Below are 21908 nucleotides of genomic sequence, written 5' to 3'. Positions count from 1 at the left end.
TCATACTCCAGAGCCTTAAATTGAACCTGCCAAGGCCTAGCCATTATGAATAAGGGTGGGGGGGTCGCGGCAGGACCGGCAAAAAAGGGTCAAGTGCCCAGCTCTGCCCAAATCTAACATTTGTGTTTTGTGATGAGTCTGTAATGAGTATGGGTGAAACGTCAAACTACACACAAAATAAATTCTGCCTTCCGGCATGTAAGTTTGGTAGATTAGAAAATACATCTTTTTTTTTTGGTGTTTTTTTTTATTTATTATTTTATGATTATATTGTTTTAATGGCCAACAATAGCTATTGGTTGTCTCATTTAACTCATTCACTGCCCAAAACTTTTTTATGTCTTTTCACATTCCAGCCATTCAATTCCAGGAATTTATTTATAATTATTTTCAAACGTTTGGGTGAAAGAGGGTCTGGTCTGAAAATGTCTGGCAGTAAATGAGTTAAAGAAACGCTACTATACAATAAATATAATGTATACTATAGACAGTATTTGGTACGGAAAAAAAATCACAAATTGAAGGATAGGTTCCAAAAAATTATTTCATATTAGGTGAATCTACGAATGCCGAACTGCAAATAACTGGGAGTCCACTGTACAGTAATTGTATTGTAGTGGTCAAAATACTAGTTTCTTGTTACTTGTTCCTTTCTCAGAATCGGAGGTCCCTATTGAGCCTCCCAGTGCAACGACCACCACCACCATTGGAATATCTGCCACCTCAGCCACTTTCACCACAGCTTTTGGGAAGAAGAGAGCAAGTGTAGCCACGACCCCGAGTACCAACCGCAAGAACAAAAAGAACAAGACTAAGGACTCGCCAAATGAGCCTATAATATTACAGGATCCGCAGGTGAGTAGCTCTTTGTAGTTTGAGCTTTATACAGCCAATAGACTTGAACTTGTATTTCATGTCAATTCCATCTGACACTGTTTCTACTTCTGATAGGTTGCACTAGCGCAGCACAAGGCTGACAAGAACAAAATCCACGGGGAGCCCCGAGGTGGAGGCGGGGGCGTGACAGGTGGCAACAGCGACTCTGACCCTCTGGACAGCACCGACTGCGCCAGCGAAAGCAGCAGCAGTGGCGGAAAGAGTCAGGAGCTCAACTACCTCCCTGACCTCACCTCGTCCACGTCCTCCTCATCCTCCTCATCATCATCATCCTCTTCTGCCCCATCCTCAGGGGTCGCCCAAGCCCAGACCATTTTGGTTGGCCCAGAAAAAAGACACTGTCCTCAGCCTCCAACAGAAGCCAAGATTGACAAGGTCACAGTCTGCATCTCAAAACCAACACAAAAGTGAGTCACTGGTTAGCGGATGTGTAGATGCTATTACGTTTATTTAAATGAATTTTTTTTTTTTTTTTTTTTAAAAAGCAACCGTAGCTGTTTTGATTTTAAATCTTCCTATTTTAATGCAAAAATGCATTTTGCTGTTTTTACATTTGGTCTGAATTGTAGTTTTAACTGCTCATTTCTCCACAGAGCTCCAGACATGCATGACTCCACCTCAAACTCTCTGCCCTCACCGTTCAAGACCATGGCGCTTCCCGTTACCTCACCTAGCAGTAAGCTAAGCCTTACAAGCCCCAAGAGGGGACAGAAGAGGGAGGAAGGTTGGAAGGAGGTTGTCAGAAGGTAAATGCTTTTAAAATTATTATTATTATTATTTTTTTTTTTTATCTTACCAATAATAACACATTCGATTGACTATATTTTGCTAACTTTGGCTTTTTGCTAAATTTACAGATCTAAAAAGCTTTCCGTGCCAGCTTCTGTTGTGTCACGTATCATGGGCCGCGGGGGCTGCAACATTACGGCCATTCAAGATGTGACAGGAGCCCACATCGATGTAGACAAACAAAAGGATAAGAACGGGGAAAGGATGATCACCATAAGGTAGATATTAGGGCTGAACCATGAAGCGAATTCAAATCGACATCCCAATGTAGTGGAATGCAGTTTTCTAATCACGGTCTTGAGATTTTGAAGAGAAAAAATTGCTTCATTTTGCAATATTGGTAGGCTTTGTTTATAAATATAGAATTAATGTTTTTATATATTGTCTAGATAAGTTCAGTGCTTAAGTGTAGTCCACATTTTTACAAAGTTGAAGTGATAAAGCCACAGATTTGGTTACACCACGCTTCACTGTTTGGTAGAATTTTGTGACGTAGTGAATGCATGAAGGACTGCAAGTGTTTAGTTAACAATAATTGAAGTAGATAAACTGTCTTTCATGTTGATTCATGGTTCATTTGCCTTTATTTTAGCGTAATCCTAGCCTATAATACCAAAACCATTTTATGTACAGTAAACATTACACTGTTTATTGTAATAAATAGGGATGGGACGAGATATCGTGCGCGGGATTAGAACGCCACGAGGTTTCTCGTCCCTGCACAGCACGAGGTCTATTTTCTTTTGACGGTGTTTTGGAGTCCGGGTGAATATAGCAGATGTCCTAAAAGGAGCTGTCACCGAATGGGAACTTCCGAGGCCAAATCACGGAGTCGCTGTTGTGACATGGATGTGGCGATACGTCAGGCTGGCTTTGAGCCACACATCAAGTGCTTATCGTGCAGGCAATAAACGCAACGCTAGTGCAGCTGGTCCAAAGTTGGCCGCGTATCATGTTTGTTTAGACGTGTCAAGCGTATAGTTTCTTTTTTTTCACCGATGCTCAACAGCAGCAGCACTTTTGACGCCTAAATAAAGACAGCTCGAGCTGCTCGCACACAAACTAATTATGGACGTAATCGTGCGCTAGAACAACTCTTTGGACATGATGGCTCTCGATCTAGAGCAGCGGGGGTGCCGTATCTGCAGCTCTGAGGAGCCCAGAACTACGATGAGTTGCAGAAATCTTGACACAGTCGCAGTGACATTCCTCTTATTGAATATCGACTGAGAAACAAGTTGAACTCTACAATACAATACAATTTTAGTGCATTTCATAACAGCTAGAGCTGTAACAAAGCACTTTTAAAAACAATACAATAAATAAAAACAACTAAGAGGCAGTGATAACTCTATTAATAAATATATCAATAAATATTAACAAATATATAAAATATAAATAAAGCCAATAAATAAACATAAAACGCTCTATACAATTGAGTTACTGCCCCACGAGCACAGTTGGATTTTGTCAAAGTATTCAGTAAGAGGAAAGATCTCAGCTTTAGCTGTTATTGCAGCAATATTTGAGAGCATGTAACGAAAGTGACTCCTGTTTGCATTTGCACTTAAGAGCTGGATGATTAATTTTCTTGCAGTCTGTTCGATAAAAAACATTTTGAAAACTGAAAAAAATTACATTAGGTATTTTTTTATATTCAAAATTTAGCAAAAATCTCGTCTCGTTCTCGCGGACTCAATCTCGTGAGACATCTCGTCTCGTGGGATTTTTGTCTCGTCCCATCCCTAGTAATAAATATTCATTTGTTTGTCAAAAAATACATGGGAATAGGACCATGAAAAAAACAATTGCATATTAAATTGCAATCCTAATTTTGAGGGGAAAAAGTGGCAATTAGATTACTTTTTAAAATCGTTAAGCCCCAGTAGTTATGATACTTCTTTGTGGACTGAATAATGACTAGCTAGAAGCGATAAGAATTGTCAGGTCCACACGGAGTCATTTATTCCAATTTTGTACTTGTGGTTTTATCCAGACTAAAATGATTTCTGCAGTTTATTTGAATTTAATGGTCATCTTAATGACGTGTGCTTTGTTGTTGCAGAGGGGGCACGGAGTCTACACGATATGCAGTCCAGTTGATCAATGCGCTAATCCAAGACCCGGCCAAAGAGCTTGAGGATCTGATCCCTCGCAATCACATTAGAGTACCAGGCTCTAAATCATCCTCGTCGTCCTATGGCAACAGCGCAGGGGGGAGCGGTGGATCAAATTCGGGTCCAAAGTCCCTCAGCTCGCTTGTTACCTCCACGGGCATGTCGTTCCAGGCCTCTTCATCCTCATCATCCTCTTCTCAGGCTGGAGGAAAGATGGGGAAAGGGCTGTCATCGAATGTCAGACAGCCTTTCCCAGTATCGCTGCCGCTTGCCTACGCTCACCCTCAGCTGGCCCTACTGGCAGCTCAGACCATGCACCAGATCAGACACCCTCGGCTGCCCATGGCACAGTTTGGTGGCACTTTCCCTCCCACCGCCAGCACCTGGGGACCCTTCCCTGTGCGTCCCGTGAGTCCCGGCAGCGCTAACAGCTCCCCCAAACACAACGGAGGCAGCGCAGCAGGCCCGGCCAGACCTAACTCCACCCCCAGTGAGCACGGCAACGCCGCCAGCTCCGCAGTCGCCGCCACCACCGCCACCACCAGTACTCCCAGCTCATCGGCAGCGTCGGCCACGCCTCACACCCCTAATCCCACGCCGTACAACCCTCAGCCAAGCATCCCCACCCCCTCCTCGGTCAGAAAACAACTCTTCGCCCCTGATCCCAAGTCGGCCGCCGTCACTTCCGTGTCCGTTGCCGCTACCGCGACCAGCAGCGGCAACGCGGTACGAGGCACAGGGTCTCCGGCACACCACAGTTCCTCCACGGCTCCAGTTAATGCCTCTCAGCAGCAGGCGGGAAGCATGTCGCAGCCTCCCCTCCAGCAAGTTAAAACGGAGCCCAGTGCTGTTATGACGGCCGGAAAAGAAAAAACCCCTCAACATGCTGAGAATCAGCCCGTTTCCGCCAACGACGGCATCGCTTCGGCAGGCTTCACCGCGGCCTCTGTGGCTTTGGCTCCCAAACAAGAACCTCGGCAGCAGTTGCCTGCCCCATCTTCCTCCATTTCATCCTCAGAGCCTCTCCCGGCGCTCCTTAACTCCCAGCCCAACTCCCACCTCGCCGCAGTACCTCCTCCCGTCCTCTCGCACAACGTTGCACACCCTAACAACACGTTGCCACACTTCTCCGCCCCCGCGCCAAGAGTCTCCCATCGTATGCAGCCACCGGGGCCTTACTATTCACTTCCCGAGCAGCAACAGATGCAGACGCAGCAGCAGTCGCAGTCTGTGTTCGTGCCCTTCAATCCGCAGCAAGAACCTGTTAAACAGACCCAAAACCAGACATCCCAGCCTACAAGTTTACCTCTGCAGGCTCAAAGTCAGGCCCAAGGCTCCCTTCAGGTCTCTGCTAATCTCGGCATGATGAATGGTTCCCAGATTCAGCATGTGGCGAACGCAGGCAAGCAAATGCCACCCAACTTTGGTCCTGCAGGCCTCTTCAATTTCAGCAGCATCTTTGACAATAATAACCAGGTACGGCCAATCAGCTGCTTCTGTACAAGACTGATGAACCATTTTGAGGTTCTTGTGGCCATTTTTCAAGATAATACAAAAGCCATGACCCTTTTTGCATCAACCTTGTGCTATAAATGTGATTTCAGAGGTAGAAACTCTTCATGCCAGTACTTAGTCCTTTGTTCATCTTGCAGATGGGAAACAATCAGGTGTGGGGACATCTTCCTGCTCGTTCGCCTCCAGAGCCGTCGTACTCGGCACCACCGGCCTACGTCAACGTGGGCCAGATGGAGAACATGATCCCGCCGCCTCCCCCAGACAACTCCAAAGCTCCAGGTTACCGTTCTGCCTCTCAGAGGATGGTCAACAGCCCCATAGGTATGAACGAGTTGATTGAGTGTATCCATTTTCATTTGTTTGTGTCAACATGTAGACCAGGAATGGTCAATTCAAATGATAGAGGGGTCAACAAGTTTTTTTGTCACCGCTACCGGGTGGCCCCTCACATTGGTCCGTGTACTTCCTAACCAAATGTTTGACAAAAATGCCATTTTAAATAAGGACAAAATTATGTGCATGTCTATTTTTTTTTATTATTATTGAACCAATATACAGATGCACTCTTTCATAAATAGAGCTCCATTTGTTTATGCAGTCATTCTGGCGGTGTAGTAGCAAGTGGCAGGTGAAGTATTTACAATGGAGAAAAGTGATAAATTAGCATTTATCAGCCAACATTCCATCCAAGTGAATTCACTTCTCATTTTGATGAAAAGGATGTTAGATACATGTGCAAGCTGGAAAGGTTGGATATTACAGATCCCTATAAAATATTGTACTACTGCATCATTGTCCTACATGTCATTCAAAATCCCCAAATCAATAGGCTGATGCACTCACCTGTGTGAACACAGTGCCAAATAGGTCAGTAAAGTTAGATTCCCCCCGCATCGCAGGTGTGCTACCAGTCACAAGCCACATAAATGTTTGTAACACCATTAAGTGTTGAGTATGTCCATGTTTTTGGAGGACAGAAATTTAGTAACTCCTTATGCACTTCAAACAAACTGTCAACTGTCAACGGTTCTTGTGAAAAAGGGGGGGAAAATAGCTGTTTGTGTGCTTTTGCGATTGGTGCTGTAGTTGCGACTTAGGTTGAAATGTTTCACGGCTGATAGCATCTCTAAGCACACGAAGCAGATAGGTTTGTGCTTCAAATTGGTGAACATATTAAAATCTCCCTCCTGCTTCCTTTTCTGATGCAGAAATACGGTCTTGGGGTTTTCCAGGCGCTCTTACGTGATGTATGCCATCTGGTGGTGAACGTTATTACAACTTAAAACTGCTCTGCTACAGTAACCATTTTTATTTTCAAAAATTAACTGAGGGCCACTCTTGAGTATATGCGGGCTTCCAGTTGCCCATCCCTGATGTCGACCAAGAAGTTGATGTGAACTCCCAAAACGCATACTGTTTGTACCCGCAGCATTGACCAGCTATGCCACCAGTATCTCTGGCAGTCCGGTGTATTTGCATGGTCACACGGGAGTCGGCACGCCCTCGTTCAGCAGGCAGCACTTTTCCCCTCACCCCTGGAGTGCATCCACGGCTGGTAGGAGCCACAAAATGTTTTTGTTTGGCTAGGAAAAGTGAAGACTTCAGTAAATGACACAATGCTTGTTCATTCCACTCTCAATTTGTCAATATTGCGACCCCCCCCCCCCCCCCCCCCCCCCTTCATCAGGCGAGTCTCCAGTTCCACCACCATCAACTGCGTCAACCTCCAGCCTCTCCACATCGGCCGTGGCCCCGCCGCCCCAGCCCAAGCAAGGCGCCTCCTCGCAGCAAGACCGGAAGGTCCCTCCACCTATCGGCACGGAAAGACTGGCGAGGATCAGACAGACGGGCTCGGTGAACCCCCCTCTCCTCACTACCAGTTACACGGCCTCGGTTGGACAGGGAGGCATTTGGTCATTTGGCGTTGGCAGTGCTTCAGGTTAGACCAACCATTTTTATTTACTGTTCAAAAGTGTGGGGTCAACCAGCAATTTCCAAATTTTCTATGGAAACACCATTGTACAATCACCACAGTTCAAAAGTTTGGGAGTCACTTATTAATGTTTAAGGTTTTTTTTTTTTTAATTTTTTTTTTAAACCACAACTACAGTGTCTGTAATTTGATTGATTTAATATTGTCTTCACTTCATTAATATAAAAACGGATGCATTTCTGTCGAAAATATTTACTCCAGATTTGTCTTTTTTTTTTTTTTTTTTTAACTCTTGCTAATGCTGTGACCTGTTGTTACAGAGGGCATGTCCGGTTGGTCCCAGCCCTTGATGAGTAGCCACATGATGCATCCTCAGCTGCAGGCGGAGCAGTCGGCCTTCTCTCAGCACCAGCCCATGGAGCAGGATGACACGGGCATCGCTAACCCCGCTAACAACTTCCACCAGCCTCAGCACATGCCCAACACCTACATGGACTTCCCAAAGGTAACGCAAAGCAATAACTATAAATGTTTTTGTCATAGATGCTTGTGATATTATTATTATGTGATATTAGTGTCGCCCAAAATACCGGTGTAGTTTACAGTCGTTTACTTAAAAAATTGGGGTATGTCGCCGGAGTAGCAACTGAACACATAAAAATATACTATGCATTAAAATGTTTTCTGTTGTTCTGCATCAGGGAATACCCATGTCAATGTATGGAGGAACCATGCTGCCCCCTCATCCGCCAATGGCGGAAGGGCCCGGCGGACCCATGTACAACGGCTTGCATGCCGGCGACCCCGCGTGGAGCCCCATCATCAAAGTGGTCCCAAACAATGCAGACAACACAGACCCACAACAGCAGGTAAGGTCCCGTCCCGTCCCGTCCCGTCCCGTCCCGTCATGTCATGTCATGTCATTTAATGTTAGACGTATGGCTGACTTGTTGCTTTGCACCTTCAGATGTGGCCTGGCACCTGGGCGCCACACGTTGGCAACGTGCACCTGAATCACGTCAACTAGATGGCGTCCTCCGCAATCAAAAAAGAAAAAAAGAAAAGAAAAAAAAACGAGATAAACACGGCTTACCAACGGATGATTCTGACCAATTAAGACGAACAAACAAAAGTACAACATATTAACACGACTAGAGAAGTGTGAGTTGCAGAGCAGAGGTTGAAGAATTGGCAGTTCTCCTGAGCCGTTCTTGACGTGCCTATTTGGAAGCAGGAGAGAAGTTGAGCGTACTGATGGTTCAAACAAAATGTTTGATGGCCTGTTCAACAGGAACCGTTCTGCATAGTTTAGCGATTTTGACTTAAAGCCGCATTCACCGTTCTTTGGCTGCAAGAGGCTGGACATGAAGTAGCTATTTAAACTCGGCCCAGACCTAGATGATGATTACCTTAAGAGAAATCAGAACCTTTTAGAGTGGTAAATACATGTATAATTGTTTACATACTAAAAAGGGTTAAAATGAGAGTAAATTTCATGTCGTATAGTGGCTCTACTTTATGTAGCCTGTATTAATGTGAAATATTTACCTTAATATTCAATAAAAAGGTTGAAAAGTTTTTGTCTTGTCTGTTTTGATATCAAGTAAACAGTGAAATGTCTACATTTTCTTCAGCTGGAACTGGGGCATGTGACAAAGTGGAATTGTGAACATTTCAAAATATCAGTGTTAGCACAAAAGCATGTCAGGAAAAGCCTACTAGAACATATCTGAAGTTTATTTGAGGTTGATCAGAGGCACTTCAAATGGTGGCTGGTACATGCTGACTTAAGTTTGAATGTGATTGGTTAATTCTTGTTAATTCTTATCTCAGTTGAGGGAGTGCACACTTCTGCAGCCACATTTCAGTTTTTACGATCTTTCAAAGATTAAAATTGTAGCAATTCGCTCAACTGTCTTACAATTAATTTTTATTTAATACCAGTACCTGTACTAGTGCCACTTTTTGCGCACTAGTATGCAATTAAACCTTACTAATGAACTAATGTGCTGCAGTGGGAACCCTATTAGGCCCAACTAGTGGGCATTCTTCACATGCTAGTAGTCTCTCATCAAGGCTATTGAATAAATGCTCAAACGGCTTTCATAAAACTGTTTACACATTGAATATTCATGTACAATGGACTGGGCCGGCCCAGATTAGTGAGAATTTTGCATATAATAGACGCCCATTCAAATACGGTAAAATGTACAAATAAACCCAGAAAGTTGTTTTAAAAAACTGATAAATTCCACTGCGCATATTCCGCTGGAAACTGCTTGACCACCACAAACAAACCTAACGCTTTAGTTAAAAAAAAAAGCACTCTGTGCAGAACTAGGAGCAAATGTTTTTTTTTTTATTGTTTTTTTTGGCTGGAGTTGGCTGTTGCCTGTTCGAAGAAACCGCAGCAACGCATATAAGTGCCAAACTGAAATTACTGTATTAATCTGTTAGTGCTAATATCGATCCAGTATTGATACTGACTTGGTATCAATAATAATTCGAGCGATCCGCCTATCACTGTCATGTCACTTTGTCCTCACAAACAGGACAACTAGTGAAGCGCTAGATGTTAACTGGTAGATTTTTTTCTATAATAGTACTAGTAGCACACAGTTCCCAACGACTGCACATTTTTGGCTCAGTAGTAACATGTAGTTAGTTGTTGTAGGCTACATGTTGCTACCGTCGGCATGTAAAACTTTATTGTGAAGCGCGATGCGGAAGCCGTAGCGGAAGTGTGGTTGTCGAACTTCCGAGTTTCCGCTCACAGGATAAGCAAGCATGGCGGCGTCCGCAAGTCCAGCTGTAGCCGACCAAGCGCCGACAACAGCCGTCACGCGAAAGGGAAACATCCCCTTTGACTTCTCGCAGCCTCCGGTCATCGAGGGCTTCAGCCCTTTACCGAGGGTCAAAGATGAGACATTTAAGGAAAAGTTCTTGCGGAAAACCAAGGACAACCCGTTTGTCCCAATAGGTGAGTTACACAAGCCTTGCACTGCACAATCGAAATGTTTTTTTTTCAATTTAATTAGTTTTTATAATCCTACATATCATTGATCGCAACTATTAAACTGTTAATCTTGAACCTCGCTCCTTTGGTATAATCGATAAAACTACTCGGCTTGGTTCCTTGTATAGTGTAAGTATATCGTTTATTTATGCTGCTCTTAGATGTTGCTCATATTAGCCACTGGGGGTCAGGTTGGCATGATGGTACATTTTGTCTCAGTTAACGCGGAACTTGCTGTTTTTCATTTGGTTGTTTTATATTTTTGTCTTAAAAGTGTTTTTATGTACATGACTCTTAATTCTTGCTGCGTCGGAATATGTTAGTCGTACTCCTGCATGCTTGATTTAGATACAGATTCGGGTTTATGTCGACATTTGAGGCCGATACAGAGTCCAATATTTGTCAGCAGATCAGTTAACTATTTTTTTCTTACCTTAATGCTTACAGCAACAAAGATATGAATTACAAGCAGAACAGTTGACTGTTTTATAATAATTCGTCTTTAACATTTGTTCAACCTTACAACAGAGAGGAATTTTAAGGCACCAAAACATGCAAAACAGCACTGACTGATGAATTTATCTTTACATTTAGCCATAAATGTATGCAGTATACAGTATAAGCAACATTAAGAGTGAAGTTACTGGCAAAATATTATGCATGGCAGCTTCTAGCGTTAAATCAAATTCAAATGGTTTCCACATAATTATTTTCTTTGCCATGAAGTGATGAATTAAAAATAAAAACCACAGAGGATTAAACTGAAACGGGAAACAATTGTGTTTTTGTTTTGTTTTATATTGATATTGTTTTTTCTTTTTGTTTTCCAATCAAAACATGTGTTCACAGTAACACAAATGCTGACACTTACCCAACACGTGGTTGTTTTAGAGCCTATGCAGTGGATTTAAGAACTGTTCTACATCTCCACTAGCTTCTGATGGTGAGGAGCAGAAAATGTTGCTGTTAAAAGCAACATCTTGCTCAGAACTTTCTGCTGCACGAACATAACCATTTGCCATTGTTGTTTAAATTTCTGATTGTGAGTAACTCCAACATTGAACAACTTTTACTGTTTCATGATAAGGTAAGGCGTTATATCAGCGTCTTATCGGCAAAACTGTGGCTGATTATAATTATATTGTAAAGGGCTAATATTGCCCGATTAATTGGTTGTGCCCTAAACAAAACAATGTAAACCGAGGAACCCATGTAACGAGTTAGTCAGTTTAGCTAGTTTGTTAGATACCTAAACGTGAATGATGCTGAAAGAGATAATTTTTTAAATGAATATTCATTTGTGAACTAGCCAGCTAGTTATTGACTTCATTCATTAGATAGATATACTAAATTTATCCCCATGCGCAAATTCAGTTTTCTTTTCAACAGCTCACATATCATTGGCATCGGGCCGAAACCTCCTCCCCAGTTAGGTCAATTTAATATTTTTTTCACAAATTAATTCTAGTTGTCAGTACACGAATGGGTGTTATTTTTACACGTTTGACTACTAATAGAAAGTGTTGAACATGGCTTGCGTTCTTTGACAATGTCATTTTATTGGTTGAACAAACATGCCGTTTTGGGGTCATATATATATATATATATATATATATATATATAATTTATTTTATATAACTTATTTGGTCGCTAACCGCTTACGACAATAAAGAATTACGGTACAGGCAGAAGATTTGACAGTTTACAATAATTTGTTCTTTAGTATTTGTTTAACTTTCAAATTAAAAATCCACCATTTTTTTAATTTTTGGCGGGGCGGGGAAAATGTTTCAATGTCATTGCTTGTTTTGTGTTGTAATGTCCAAAAAAAAAAAATCTGTAAAAAAAATGTGCAGATTTTAAGAGTTAAGGCCCTGATACACCAAAACGACGTTCACCAACAGTGACAGACGCTTACCCTTGTGGCGTCCGGCCGGCTGTCGGTACGTCACGCTGGAGAAATACACCGCAACGACAGACAGCGACGCTGACCATTAAAGTACCTTATGGGCATGCATGAGATGTAATACCCTTCCATACCATCGGCGGCGGTAGTCACTATTTCTCATGATTAGAAAAATCCAACCGGAAAACGGTTGGCCGGGGGCGGGTTATAAAAACGTAAACAATGCATTCAGCTGTATTCTTCGCTCGCGATGAACTCCCACGCGAAGTAAACCCTCACGTTCTTGACACGGTATTGTGAAATACTTTCATTGTCAACCCTCGCTCTTGTACTTGTAAGAAGATTAAGGCAGCGAAGGCGTGCTCACTGTTTATCCGCATTTGTCACTTCCCGTTCGTGCTCCGTACGCTGATTTGCTAGCTAACAGCCAATCAGAGTGACCAAATGTCACGACTCACGACGCCGATTCAACATGCGTAAATGCCCCCCAGACGCTTAGAGACGGGTTACGACACTACAACGGTGGTCACTACACCAATAAGACAACGCAACCAGATGCCACGACGCTTCACGACCTCCGACGTCGGTTTGGTCTATCAAGGTCTTTAATATCGTTGATTAAAATATATATAAAAATATATACCGTCATGAATAAAATAATTTTTGGGGTCCCGTAACACTTTAAGCGGGTTTGGATTGTGGTGGAATGTTTGAATGTCATTTTCTTTGTCTCATGTTATAATGTGCAAAAAAAAAATCTATCTAACTCGGACAAAAATTGACCGATTTCAAAAGATCTAATATTGTCTGATTAAATCGGCCGATTCATCGCTCTGGCCCCATTGTAGAGGTAACAAACAGCTCCCAATCAAGTAGTTTCGCACAAGAACTAGCCAACTGCCAGCACACCTACTGTTCAGTTACAGATTTCCTTCCCACTTACGTACAAAATCATGTGCTTCATCATTTTAATCTCCGCTAGTAATTCCGGAGTAATTAATACATGCTGAACTAATGGCACTTTTCTGTGCGTTGGCCAGGTTGTTTGGGGACAGCGGGAGCGCTGATGTACGGCCTCCGAGCATTCCACCAGGGCAAAACCAGGCAGTCACAGTTGTTGATGCGGGTCCGCATCTTTGCCCAAGGCTTCACCGTCGCTGCCATTGTCATCGGCGTCGTTGCCACTGCACTCAAACCCAAACAGTGAGGAAGAGGCGGCACCGCAACTGTACAATCTTCCATTCACATAGAAAAAGACTGTTTGAAGGAATGGAATGAAGTAGTGTGTATATACACCGTCTATACATTATCCAGATATCAATGAGTAGGACAGCCTTATTTATTGTTTGGAAACAGATTTTGGTCATTTCGGATGTGGCTTACACAGGATATACTGTGCTATATTATTCCTGCTTTGATGTAATGAATGTTATTAAAACGATCCAACATGGAAGTGCCTTTTGAAATACATTTGTCATGGGATGATAAAAATGGGAATGCTTTTACAAAATCAATAACTGATTGAAACTACATTTTACTTTTAGAAAACTAACTATAATTAGAGCTAAAGTGCCCTTCGTTTTAGACTTTGCCAATTCATTACCTACATAAGCTTTTGAGGATAATTTTGAATGCAGAAGGAAGGCAAAACAGTCGATAATTGTAGTTTATTGCACAATATTTTGACTTTTTTTTTTTATTTTGCAATTGACATATATTCCATATTCTATATGTATATATATATGTATATATGTGTATATATATGTATATATGTGTATATATGTATATATGTATGTATATATATATATATCTATGTATATATATCTATGTATATATATATATATATGTATGTATATATATATGTATGTATATATATATATATATATATATGTATATATATATATATGTATGTATATATATATATATATATAACAGCATTTTTGAAAATATAAAAGCTAACAAAATTTCTCTAAAGCTAATTAAAATTAATCAAATTTAAAAACCCCAAAACTACTGTATTATCTAAAACTATTATAATTCTGGTAGCCAATTTTGCATTTTCTGTAGCGCTTACCCCTCAGTAGGTTCTGATTTTGGACGAGAGGTGGGGTACACCCTGGACTAGTTAGTCGCAGAGGAAGTAGGCAACCATTTTACACCTGTGGTCAATGTAGCGTCTTCAATGAGCCGAACATGCACGTGAAGCCAGAGTTTATATTGAAGGTAAGGAAATACTGCGCAAATTGACCAGGGTTATTAGAAAAGTCACATCAAAACTTGATTATCGGTGTACCGAGTCCTGTCATCTCATGTTAACCCCGAGGCACTTGCTAATGGACAGCTGAATCGCCAACATTGATTACAACCTGTTCAGTGACCCGGTTGACTTCCAGGTTCTAATTTCAAAACTATTATTTTAAATATGTAAACTCGTGGTTTTGCCTTTTTTTTCTGAAAGTGTTGAACTCTCAATTTCTGCCAGTTTTGGGGAGGTTCCACTAAAGCTTAGATAGCTTTATTTGGATATTTAGATTTGGGATCAAAGAAACCCACATTTTAAAAAAGTACAGAAAGATGCATTCATTGTGTTGGTGCATCACAATAAAATCAGGTCTCATTAGCTCACTTCAAAAAGTGAAACTCATTTACTCTACCAACCTGGAGTGAATCCATTTCTCTCACTTTTGGAATCAAACAAATGAAAAACGAACTTTTCTCCGATATTCACACTGTGGGTGTATTTTGCTCAACAGGCTCAAAACTACAATATACAAAAAGATTACACAAGTGATTACTCTGTTTTTTAAATTCATTTATTGACCGCTTCTCATAACATTCACTTTCCTCAGTTTTCATAATATCCAAATAGGCAACATGTGAAAGAATGTGAAATTTGACACTGAGTCGATTGTAGCTTATAAGAAGACGTGGCTGAAAAGAGTGACTCCAGCCTTAAAATAGTCAATTTGGATACAATAACAAATTGCTTGGTTGGAAATTATTTTTGCTGCTGCAGTTCAAATGAAGTCCAAGTCACCTTCCGCTTTTCATTGTAAAAGATGACATTGAAACCGTACTGGCTTACAACATTCCAAAGTTGGTGGTTCGACATCACTGAGAGGCATATGTGGTTACAATCTGCAAGTATCTGACTACTGAATAAGATAGATAACTTAAAAAAAATGTGCACTCTAAATCTTGGCAGAGGCATGCATTAAAATTGACCCCAATAATCATAATTTAAAAGGGTAACAAATGGTTAACCAACTGTAACAATATTTTCTGCGGTAATAAATCTAATAATAATAATAATAATAATAGAACAGTTCACCTTCCCACACAAGTGTGAGAGTTCAAAGATACAGGCATCAAGAAAGGTTGTATACTATAGTGGGAGTTTTCTGGAAAAAAGGGATTACAAACATTTTGTGATGTGAGGTGCGGTGACAAGTGAAAAGGCAAAGTTAGTGCGCGCGAGGCCCCCCCCCTAGCGGACGAGAGGGGTCTGTTTGAGCGAGATGAGCACCGAGCGCATCCGGGACACGTCCTTGGCCTGCTTGTTGGTCTTGGGGTTGAAGTCGCACAGGTGGGCCACGCGCTCCCACGGTGACGCGGGGCCGTCGCCGTCGCTCTCGGCCAGGAAAGCCTCCTCTGACGCTCTGTGGGCGGGAGGGAGGGAGGGAGGGCAGGTGTCGGTTAACACGCTGACTTTGGACACGCCGCTCACGGCAAGCCACACATGCAGAAACGGCCTGTCAGACCCAAACCTTAGAATTCGAGCCGGAGATTTTGATGCAGTCGTTTCACTCTTTATTTTCTTCATTGCTTCATTGAAATGTATTTTGTCATTTGTTTTATTCAGTGTGGCAAAGTGGATTTGGGGTTAGCCCAGCCGCCTTACCATTCCGAGGTTGTGATGAATTAATTTGGAGGAAAAAAAAGAAATATTACTGAATATATTATTAAAACCTGATGTGCCAGAGAAAACAACATAGGCAGATTCGGAATGAGCGCAAAAAAAATGTAAAAATTTGTTGACCAGTACTATTTTTTGATTCATTGATGAATCGATAAAAAACAAATTCCATCCCTTTACTCAAAAACAGGACATCATTTCAAATTGATGATGCAGAAAATGCACAAAAAATAAATTGACTACGTTTTCAGTTCTGGATTTGGTCCGAACGTCAGTAAATCATCCCAAAAACGATTATATTCTTTTCTAAAGCAGAAGTTTATAAATATTTTAAGTTCGACAAGTTGCTGATTAATTTGATAATCGATTAGTTATCAATCAATTGTTGCACCTCTAATTCATTTATCTTATTAACTCATTCACTGCCATTGACAAATTCATTTGTCTTTTCACAGTCCAGCCATTCAATCCCAGTAATTACACTTTTTTTCAAACGTTACGGTAAAAGAGGGTCTGAAAATGCCTGGCAGTGTATGAGTTAAAGTGGAAGTTAACCCTCAAAAATTTGCACTATGTTCTATGCACTTTTACTGGTCTAAACATGGCATTCTGATTAATATTGTGTTTGTGGAATATGAGTTAGGTAGCAAAATTGACCTGTTTTTAGCCCTCAAAATGTTGTCAATTCTGTTGACTGTAAATGACATCACAGTTGTTCAGGCCTCAGGTAACAACCAATCACGGCTCACCTGTTTTCTGAAGCAGAGCCGTGATTGGTCGTTACCTGAGCCCTGAGTAGTTGTGAAGTCATTTTCAGTCGACAGAAGTGACAAAATGGCCGCCCCCTGAGATGGATAAATGAAGGTAGACTTAGAATATCACGTTTAGACTAGTGAGGCTGCATAGAAAATATTATTGCAAATAATTTTTTGTGGTTGACATTATTAGCAAAGAATAACATTTTGCAACAATAACAATTTCACAAATATACCGTTATTCAACAATTGGTTAATTCAATTATACAATTACAGTAAGAATAATTCGAACCCCCGAGAATTATTATTATGCTATATACACGTTTGCCGGCGGGTGAGGAGACGAGCCAACATTGAAAAGCACAAGAGTTCTAAACCTACACAAAGCCTATAAGATCAGAGTTGGGCTGTTTGTAGAAAGCCTTGTCAGCAATCCTTAGTAGACAGGCAAGGCCAAGTGAGCAGGAAAGAGAAGCAGACAGGGAGAAGAGTGTCAGTGTCACACAACAGGTAAACACGCTTGACTCTACCACTACTGAAGAAGGGATGATCAGCACACGAACGAGAACCAATTAGTGAACGGTGGGCAAAACACGATTCGTGCGCTACCGTGTCACATTTGGGCAGAGTCTGTAGGAAAGTGTGAAAGAAGGACAGATTACATTCACAAAGACAAGTGGGGGGAAAAAAACAAAGACCAAGCAAACACCACAATATGACAAAAATGCTACCTGTATATGTGGTGGGGTGGGGGGGTGGTAATGTCATGCACACCAGTATTGGCAAAACAAGCAACTAACATTACTGTATGACATGTACATTTTAAGCAGGGCTCAATAAGTTTGAAAAATGAATCCCATTTTCCCTCAATGTTGCAAGTTAATATGCGATTCTTTTTTTTCAAGGTTCCCTTCCCATTTATTATTATTTTTTTTTTTTTTTACAAACACAAGCAATAAATCAATCTGCATTCAAATAAACAACATCAGATTTATTAAACATAAAATAATGTACTTTACGTAGTTATAGGTTCGGCTTATGAAAAACTACAGATATGAAAAAAGGTACCTACTTCAATTAGTCGTTAACTTAAACACTTTGCAGTATTTTAAGCGTTCACTATGACAACTTCACAAAGTTCTGCCAAACAAGTGTGGTGTAAATAAGGTTATTGTACCGTAGTTAATGAAACACTTAAAACTAAAATTGGAAAAAAAACAAAAAACATTTTCGTTCTCAATATTAAAAAAACTGAAATGCTTTAAAAATAATAATAATAATAAACTAAAGGAAAACTACATTTTACATTTATGAAACTAACTAAAACTAACATTTCAGCAAAAAAGTCCTCTGTTTTCATCTTGTCAATTTTGAAATGTATTTCGGTATTGGTGTGTGTGTGCAGAAAAAGGAAGCTCAGTCAAGGTCATTTCAGTGGTATTTAATTACTTATTATCTTGTGAGCTTTTTTTTTCTGCACCCGACAAAGGACTCCATATTACTTAAAAAACAGCTAATGCTTAAACTAATAGAAACTAAAATAAAATGAACAATTTTCAAAACAATACAAACTAACAAATCTAACAACCTACTCTGAAAACTAATTGAATTAAAAAAAAAAAAAAAAAAAAAAAAGCCAAAACGAAATAAAAACTAACCATAACGTAAAACGTCACTAAGTCATAAATCCGATTTCAACAATAATGCCAACAAAATTGTGGCTTTATCCCTTCAACTCTGCATATTTCGTGAAACAATGATATGCAAACGTCGACTGCACTTTTTACGCACTGAACCTATCTAGGTGCTATATACGTCAAGAAATAAAATGTACATTAATATAAATGCCAGCCTCCCAACTGAAATGAAGCATTTTTTTCCCCCCAAAACGTCTATATCGCAGCCTTTGCAAGTTGAAAACGGCATTCTTTTGCAATCTATTCTTGCAATTAGCAGCGTGGCCGTGGGGACGCTTCACAGGTACTGCTGATCAAAACATGCGCTTGTTTACAGTTACTTGCAAAATGTGCAAAGTAACCTTCAGACTCGCGAGTCAGCCGTCGCCTGTCCTAGTAAATTTCCATTAAAGCTCCTGTTCATGTTCTGCTTTTAATTCTCATTACGTCTCATTTGATCACTGGGAGGCAATAAAAGTCTCTGTGAGAGTTTCTTAGCCACACAGTGATGTGACTTATTTCAACTTCACGATGCCAAAGACATTTTATTATTGCTACCTGGACATGTCAAGACACTACCAACCTGTTGTTGGCTTTGTTCTTCTCCATCTGCTCACTCTGGTGCACGTGCCAGTCCTCCAGCTCCTTCTTGGCCTTCTCTCGCCACTCCGCCTCTGCCGCCTTGGACGCTGAGTCTTGTTCAGGTGCAGCACGACAAAGAAAGGCCAGTTTGACAAGTGACTCCAAGTTTGTAGCGTAAAATGCTCAGCAAGCAGCTGACGCGCGACTTAGTGACTCACCTAAAGCCTCAAGGCGGTCTTTCTGTTCCTCCCTCCACTTGCGTAAACTTTCTGGCTCTTGCCTCTGAATATCCACCTGCGCGATGGCTGCGTAGTTGTCCGTGGGACCGTTGGATTCCTTTTGGAGGCCGGGAAATGTGTTTGTTACGAAAGCAGTCGCAGGAAAACATTTAGCTCTTTTAAAAAAATAAAATAAAAGTTAAAAAATGCTTTGTTATTTAGCATCTCTGTTTTGGAACCTTACGTACACTTGGAGCTCGTTTGGGAAAATTCCCCAGACAACGACTCCAAGAGGCTAACAACTTTATTATTAAGATGATTAAATGTTGGTGATGGAAAAAAAAAATATACCCAAAAACTGAAAAAATTACTCTGAAAAGCAGACAAACGAAATATTCCATAAAACTGAAAAAAAAAAAATATTCCAAAAAACAGAAAAAAAATTATTCCAAAAAACAGGAAAAAAAATTACTCTGAAAAACAGAAAAAAAAATATATCAAAGTAAATTTACTCAGAAAAACAGGATTTTTTTTGTCATGTGAATGCAATACGCTTCTGTAGTTATGTGTATAATTGATAAAAACAAAGTAAATACAGTAACAGCCATTGACACAATGCAATTGTGAAGCTGTTAATACAGCTCCCTAGAGCAACATGAAGGTTAAGACTGGAAAGTTACTTTTTACTTGCACATATGGGACTTATTTGCACATCTGCAGTGGACTCTCTAGATTATTGGTGAGAACAAGCAATCCCTAAATATACATATGGCACAACACAGGAGGGCAGCCTTTTCGGGTCCAACGTCATGCATATCAAAAAGAAGGGAGGACAACACTGCCTAAATTTTGGACAGAAAGGACCACTGGTTTGAGACAGTTGTGAAAGGCATCTGTCAAATTGGAAAAGCCTCTTCTAAACAGAAAAGGGGGTTTGTGCCTTTGCCTAATTGTCCTGACATCTCTGTCCCCTAAATTCCACACCAAAGACATAGAGCTGGACAAGCTTTTTAGATTAAAGCCAACAACCAAGAAGAGCCCTGTTAGCTCGATTTCTAAGCACACGTTATTTTTTTTGTCTTTCTTTGACCCACCTGAAACAGATCCCCATTCACTGTGGCGGGCTCCTCTCCAAAAGGATCTAACATCATGACAAAAACATACAAATTGATATTAACATACACCGTTTGGAGCGTGTTAAGTGTCACTTGGTTGCTGCACTGGCCCTGTCTCTGTTGTTATAGTGAGGAGTCATGCAAAAATGCTGCAGCACCTGTTCGGCCTGTTGAAGGGACAAGTCTTCCGGGTTCAAGAGTTAACGTTAAAACACGACTTACTCATATGACTGAAATTCTTTCGATTGTGTACGATTGAACAAAATACGAAACGAGGCGTTCGTGACTTTAATGTGTATATGATATCGCTGTTGTATGGGGCTATTAAACCAGCATTGATGCTATTAGGCTAACCGGCTACACTAATATAAATGGCTACATAATCACCACATGTGTGTCAACGTTACAGTAGTAAACATGAGTGGTACCATTGTTCGCCAAGTAGGTTAGCAGTTAAATTAGCTCCATCAAAGTGGAACTTTTATGTTAGCTCGGCGAGCCAGCACGGCTGCGTTAGCTTTCGTTAGCTCGTAGCTGTTAGCTGAGTGATCGGAAAACTTGCCGTAGTTGCTAGTCGGGAGAACCGGGGGCTCTTGGCTTTCCGCCTCGTCCAGCACCCCAAAGCCTTCGTCGTCGTTCTCTATACCCGCTATCTCACTCTCCTGCTGGGCTAAGAACGCGGCGGCCGGGTCCTCTTCTGTCGGATGTGATCCGTTGTCAGCCATCTTTCACTAAAGTGTTTTCCTTGAAGTTTAACTCAGCTAGTAAATGTCTGTGATCAAGGCAAACAACCCCTTGTTAATTACCAGCGACCCAACAATCGGGCAAATGACGAATATTTTAGTTAATCAGGGTGCTGTAGGAAGCAAAAAAACAAACAAAAAAGGTCAAATCGGTCTTCGATAAAACAATTAGCGACTTCAAGCCCTCACTGATGATTCATGATTTCTCCACTTGATTCAATCATCGATGATGGAAACGGCCAGTCACCACAGGCTACCATACTGTATCTTGATATTTGGTGCCATCTAATGGCCACCGTGTGTGCTGCACTCGATATTTTTCCATCAGGTTTTGCGTTGAACTTGAAGTTACTTGAACAATACAGTAGAGGTCACCAACCTTTTACAAACTGGGAGTTACTTCTTGGGACCGTATACATGCGAAAGATTACCAGTTTGATGCACACTTCTAAAAAAAAAACAACAAAAAAACGAGTGAAAATTACCTTAACGTAATTACAAACATGTAATGATATTTTTCATCCATGTGAAGACATCATGTAAACGATTTAAAAAAAAAAAATGAAACAATGATTTAACAAGGTAGAAAACAGGCGAATATAAATATGCAACACTTTCTCTCCATACAGTTTTGCAAGTGTTAATGAAATGTTTTTATCACTTACACAACTTTTACAAAGACGACAGACACCAGGTATGCTGTATGTTAATTTAGCAGCTGCCATGGTAC

At 40.9% G+C, this 21908-nt stretch overlaps 3 protein-coding genes across 9 annotated transcripts in view; 2 read left to right on the top strand and 1 right to left on the bottom strand.

Moving 5' to 3' along the window:
- ankhd1 (ankyrin repeat and KH domain containing 1) overlaps nt 1–8829 on the top strand; it is a 33928-nt gene extending 25099 nt beyond the window's left edge. For 5 of the 6 annotated variants that reach the window (XM_086016515.1, XM_086016496.1, XM_086016488.1 and 2 more), the window contains exons 29-39: nt 659–855; nt 952–1304; nt 1491–1643; nt 1755–1904; nt 3752–5279; nt 5456–5639; nt 6748–6873; nt 7006–7257; nt 7572–7756; nt 7953–8120; nt 8219–8829. In XM_086016515.1, coding sequence (XP_085872641.1) covers nt 659–855; nt 952–1304; nt 1491–1643; nt 1755–1904; nt 3752–5279; nt 5456–5639; nt 6748–6873; nt 7006–7257; nt 7572–7756; nt 7953–8120; nt 8219–8278 — 3356 coding nt within the window. In that variant the 3' untranslated portion in view covers nt 8279–8829. The remainder of the gene's footprint in view (nt 1–658; nt 856–951; nt 1305–1490; nt 1644–1754; nt 1905–3751; nt 5280–5455; nt 5640–6747; nt 6874–7005; nt 7258–7571; nt 7757–7952; nt 8121–8218) is intronic. The other variant, XM_086016505.1, reaches the window with a different exon arrangement.
- A 1139-nt stretch (nt 8830–9968) lies between these two features.
- On the top strand, nt 9969–13626 carry higd2a (HIG1 hypoxia inducible domain family, member 2A). The gene is made up of 2 exons (XM_086021704.1): nt 9969–10231; nt 13214–13626. The coding sequence occupies exons 1-2, from the start codon at nt 10039–10041 to the stop codon at nt 13378–13380; spliced, it is 360 nt and encodes a 119-aa protein (XP_085877830.1). The 5' UTR covers nt 9969–10038; the 3' UTR covers nt 13381–13626.
- Nucleotides 13627–14964: 1338 nt separating this feature from the next.
- On the bottom strand, nt 14965–21464 carry cltb (clathrin, light chain B). 2 transcript variants are annotated; one of them, XM_086012848.1, is made up of 6 exons: nt 20998–21464; nt 20415–20461; nt 19321–19438; nt 19104–19215; nt 17226–17279; nt 14965–15832 (listed from the first exon to the last, which is right to left on the bottom strand). In XM_086012848.1, exons 1-6 carry the CDS (start codon nt 21158–21160, stop codon nt 15661–15663), a joined length of 666 nt encoding a protein of 221 aa, XP_085868974.1. In that variant the 5' UTR covers nt 21161–21464; the 3' UTR covers nt 14965–15660. The 2 variants fall into 2 exon arrangements, with proteins under 2 accessions (XP_085868974.1, XP_085868984.1); XM_086012858.1 differs by lacking the exon at nt 17226–17279 and having other exon boundaries at nt 20998–21457.
- Nucleotides 21465–21908: the final 444 nt, after the last annotated feature.

The sequence above is a fragment of the Filicampus tigris genome, chromosome 2 (assembly GCF_054856515.1).
Source record: "Filicampus tigris isolate MCC_2025a chromosome 2, RoL_Ftig_1.0, whole genome shotgun sequence".
In the NCBI taxonomy this organism is placed as follows: domain Eukaryota; kingdom Metazoa; phylum Chordata; class Actinopteri; order Syngnathiformes; family Syngnathidae; genus Filicampus; species Filicampus tigris.
Note: the sequence above shows the minus strand (reverse complement) of the source record. Positions and strands in the feature narration are given on the sequence as shown.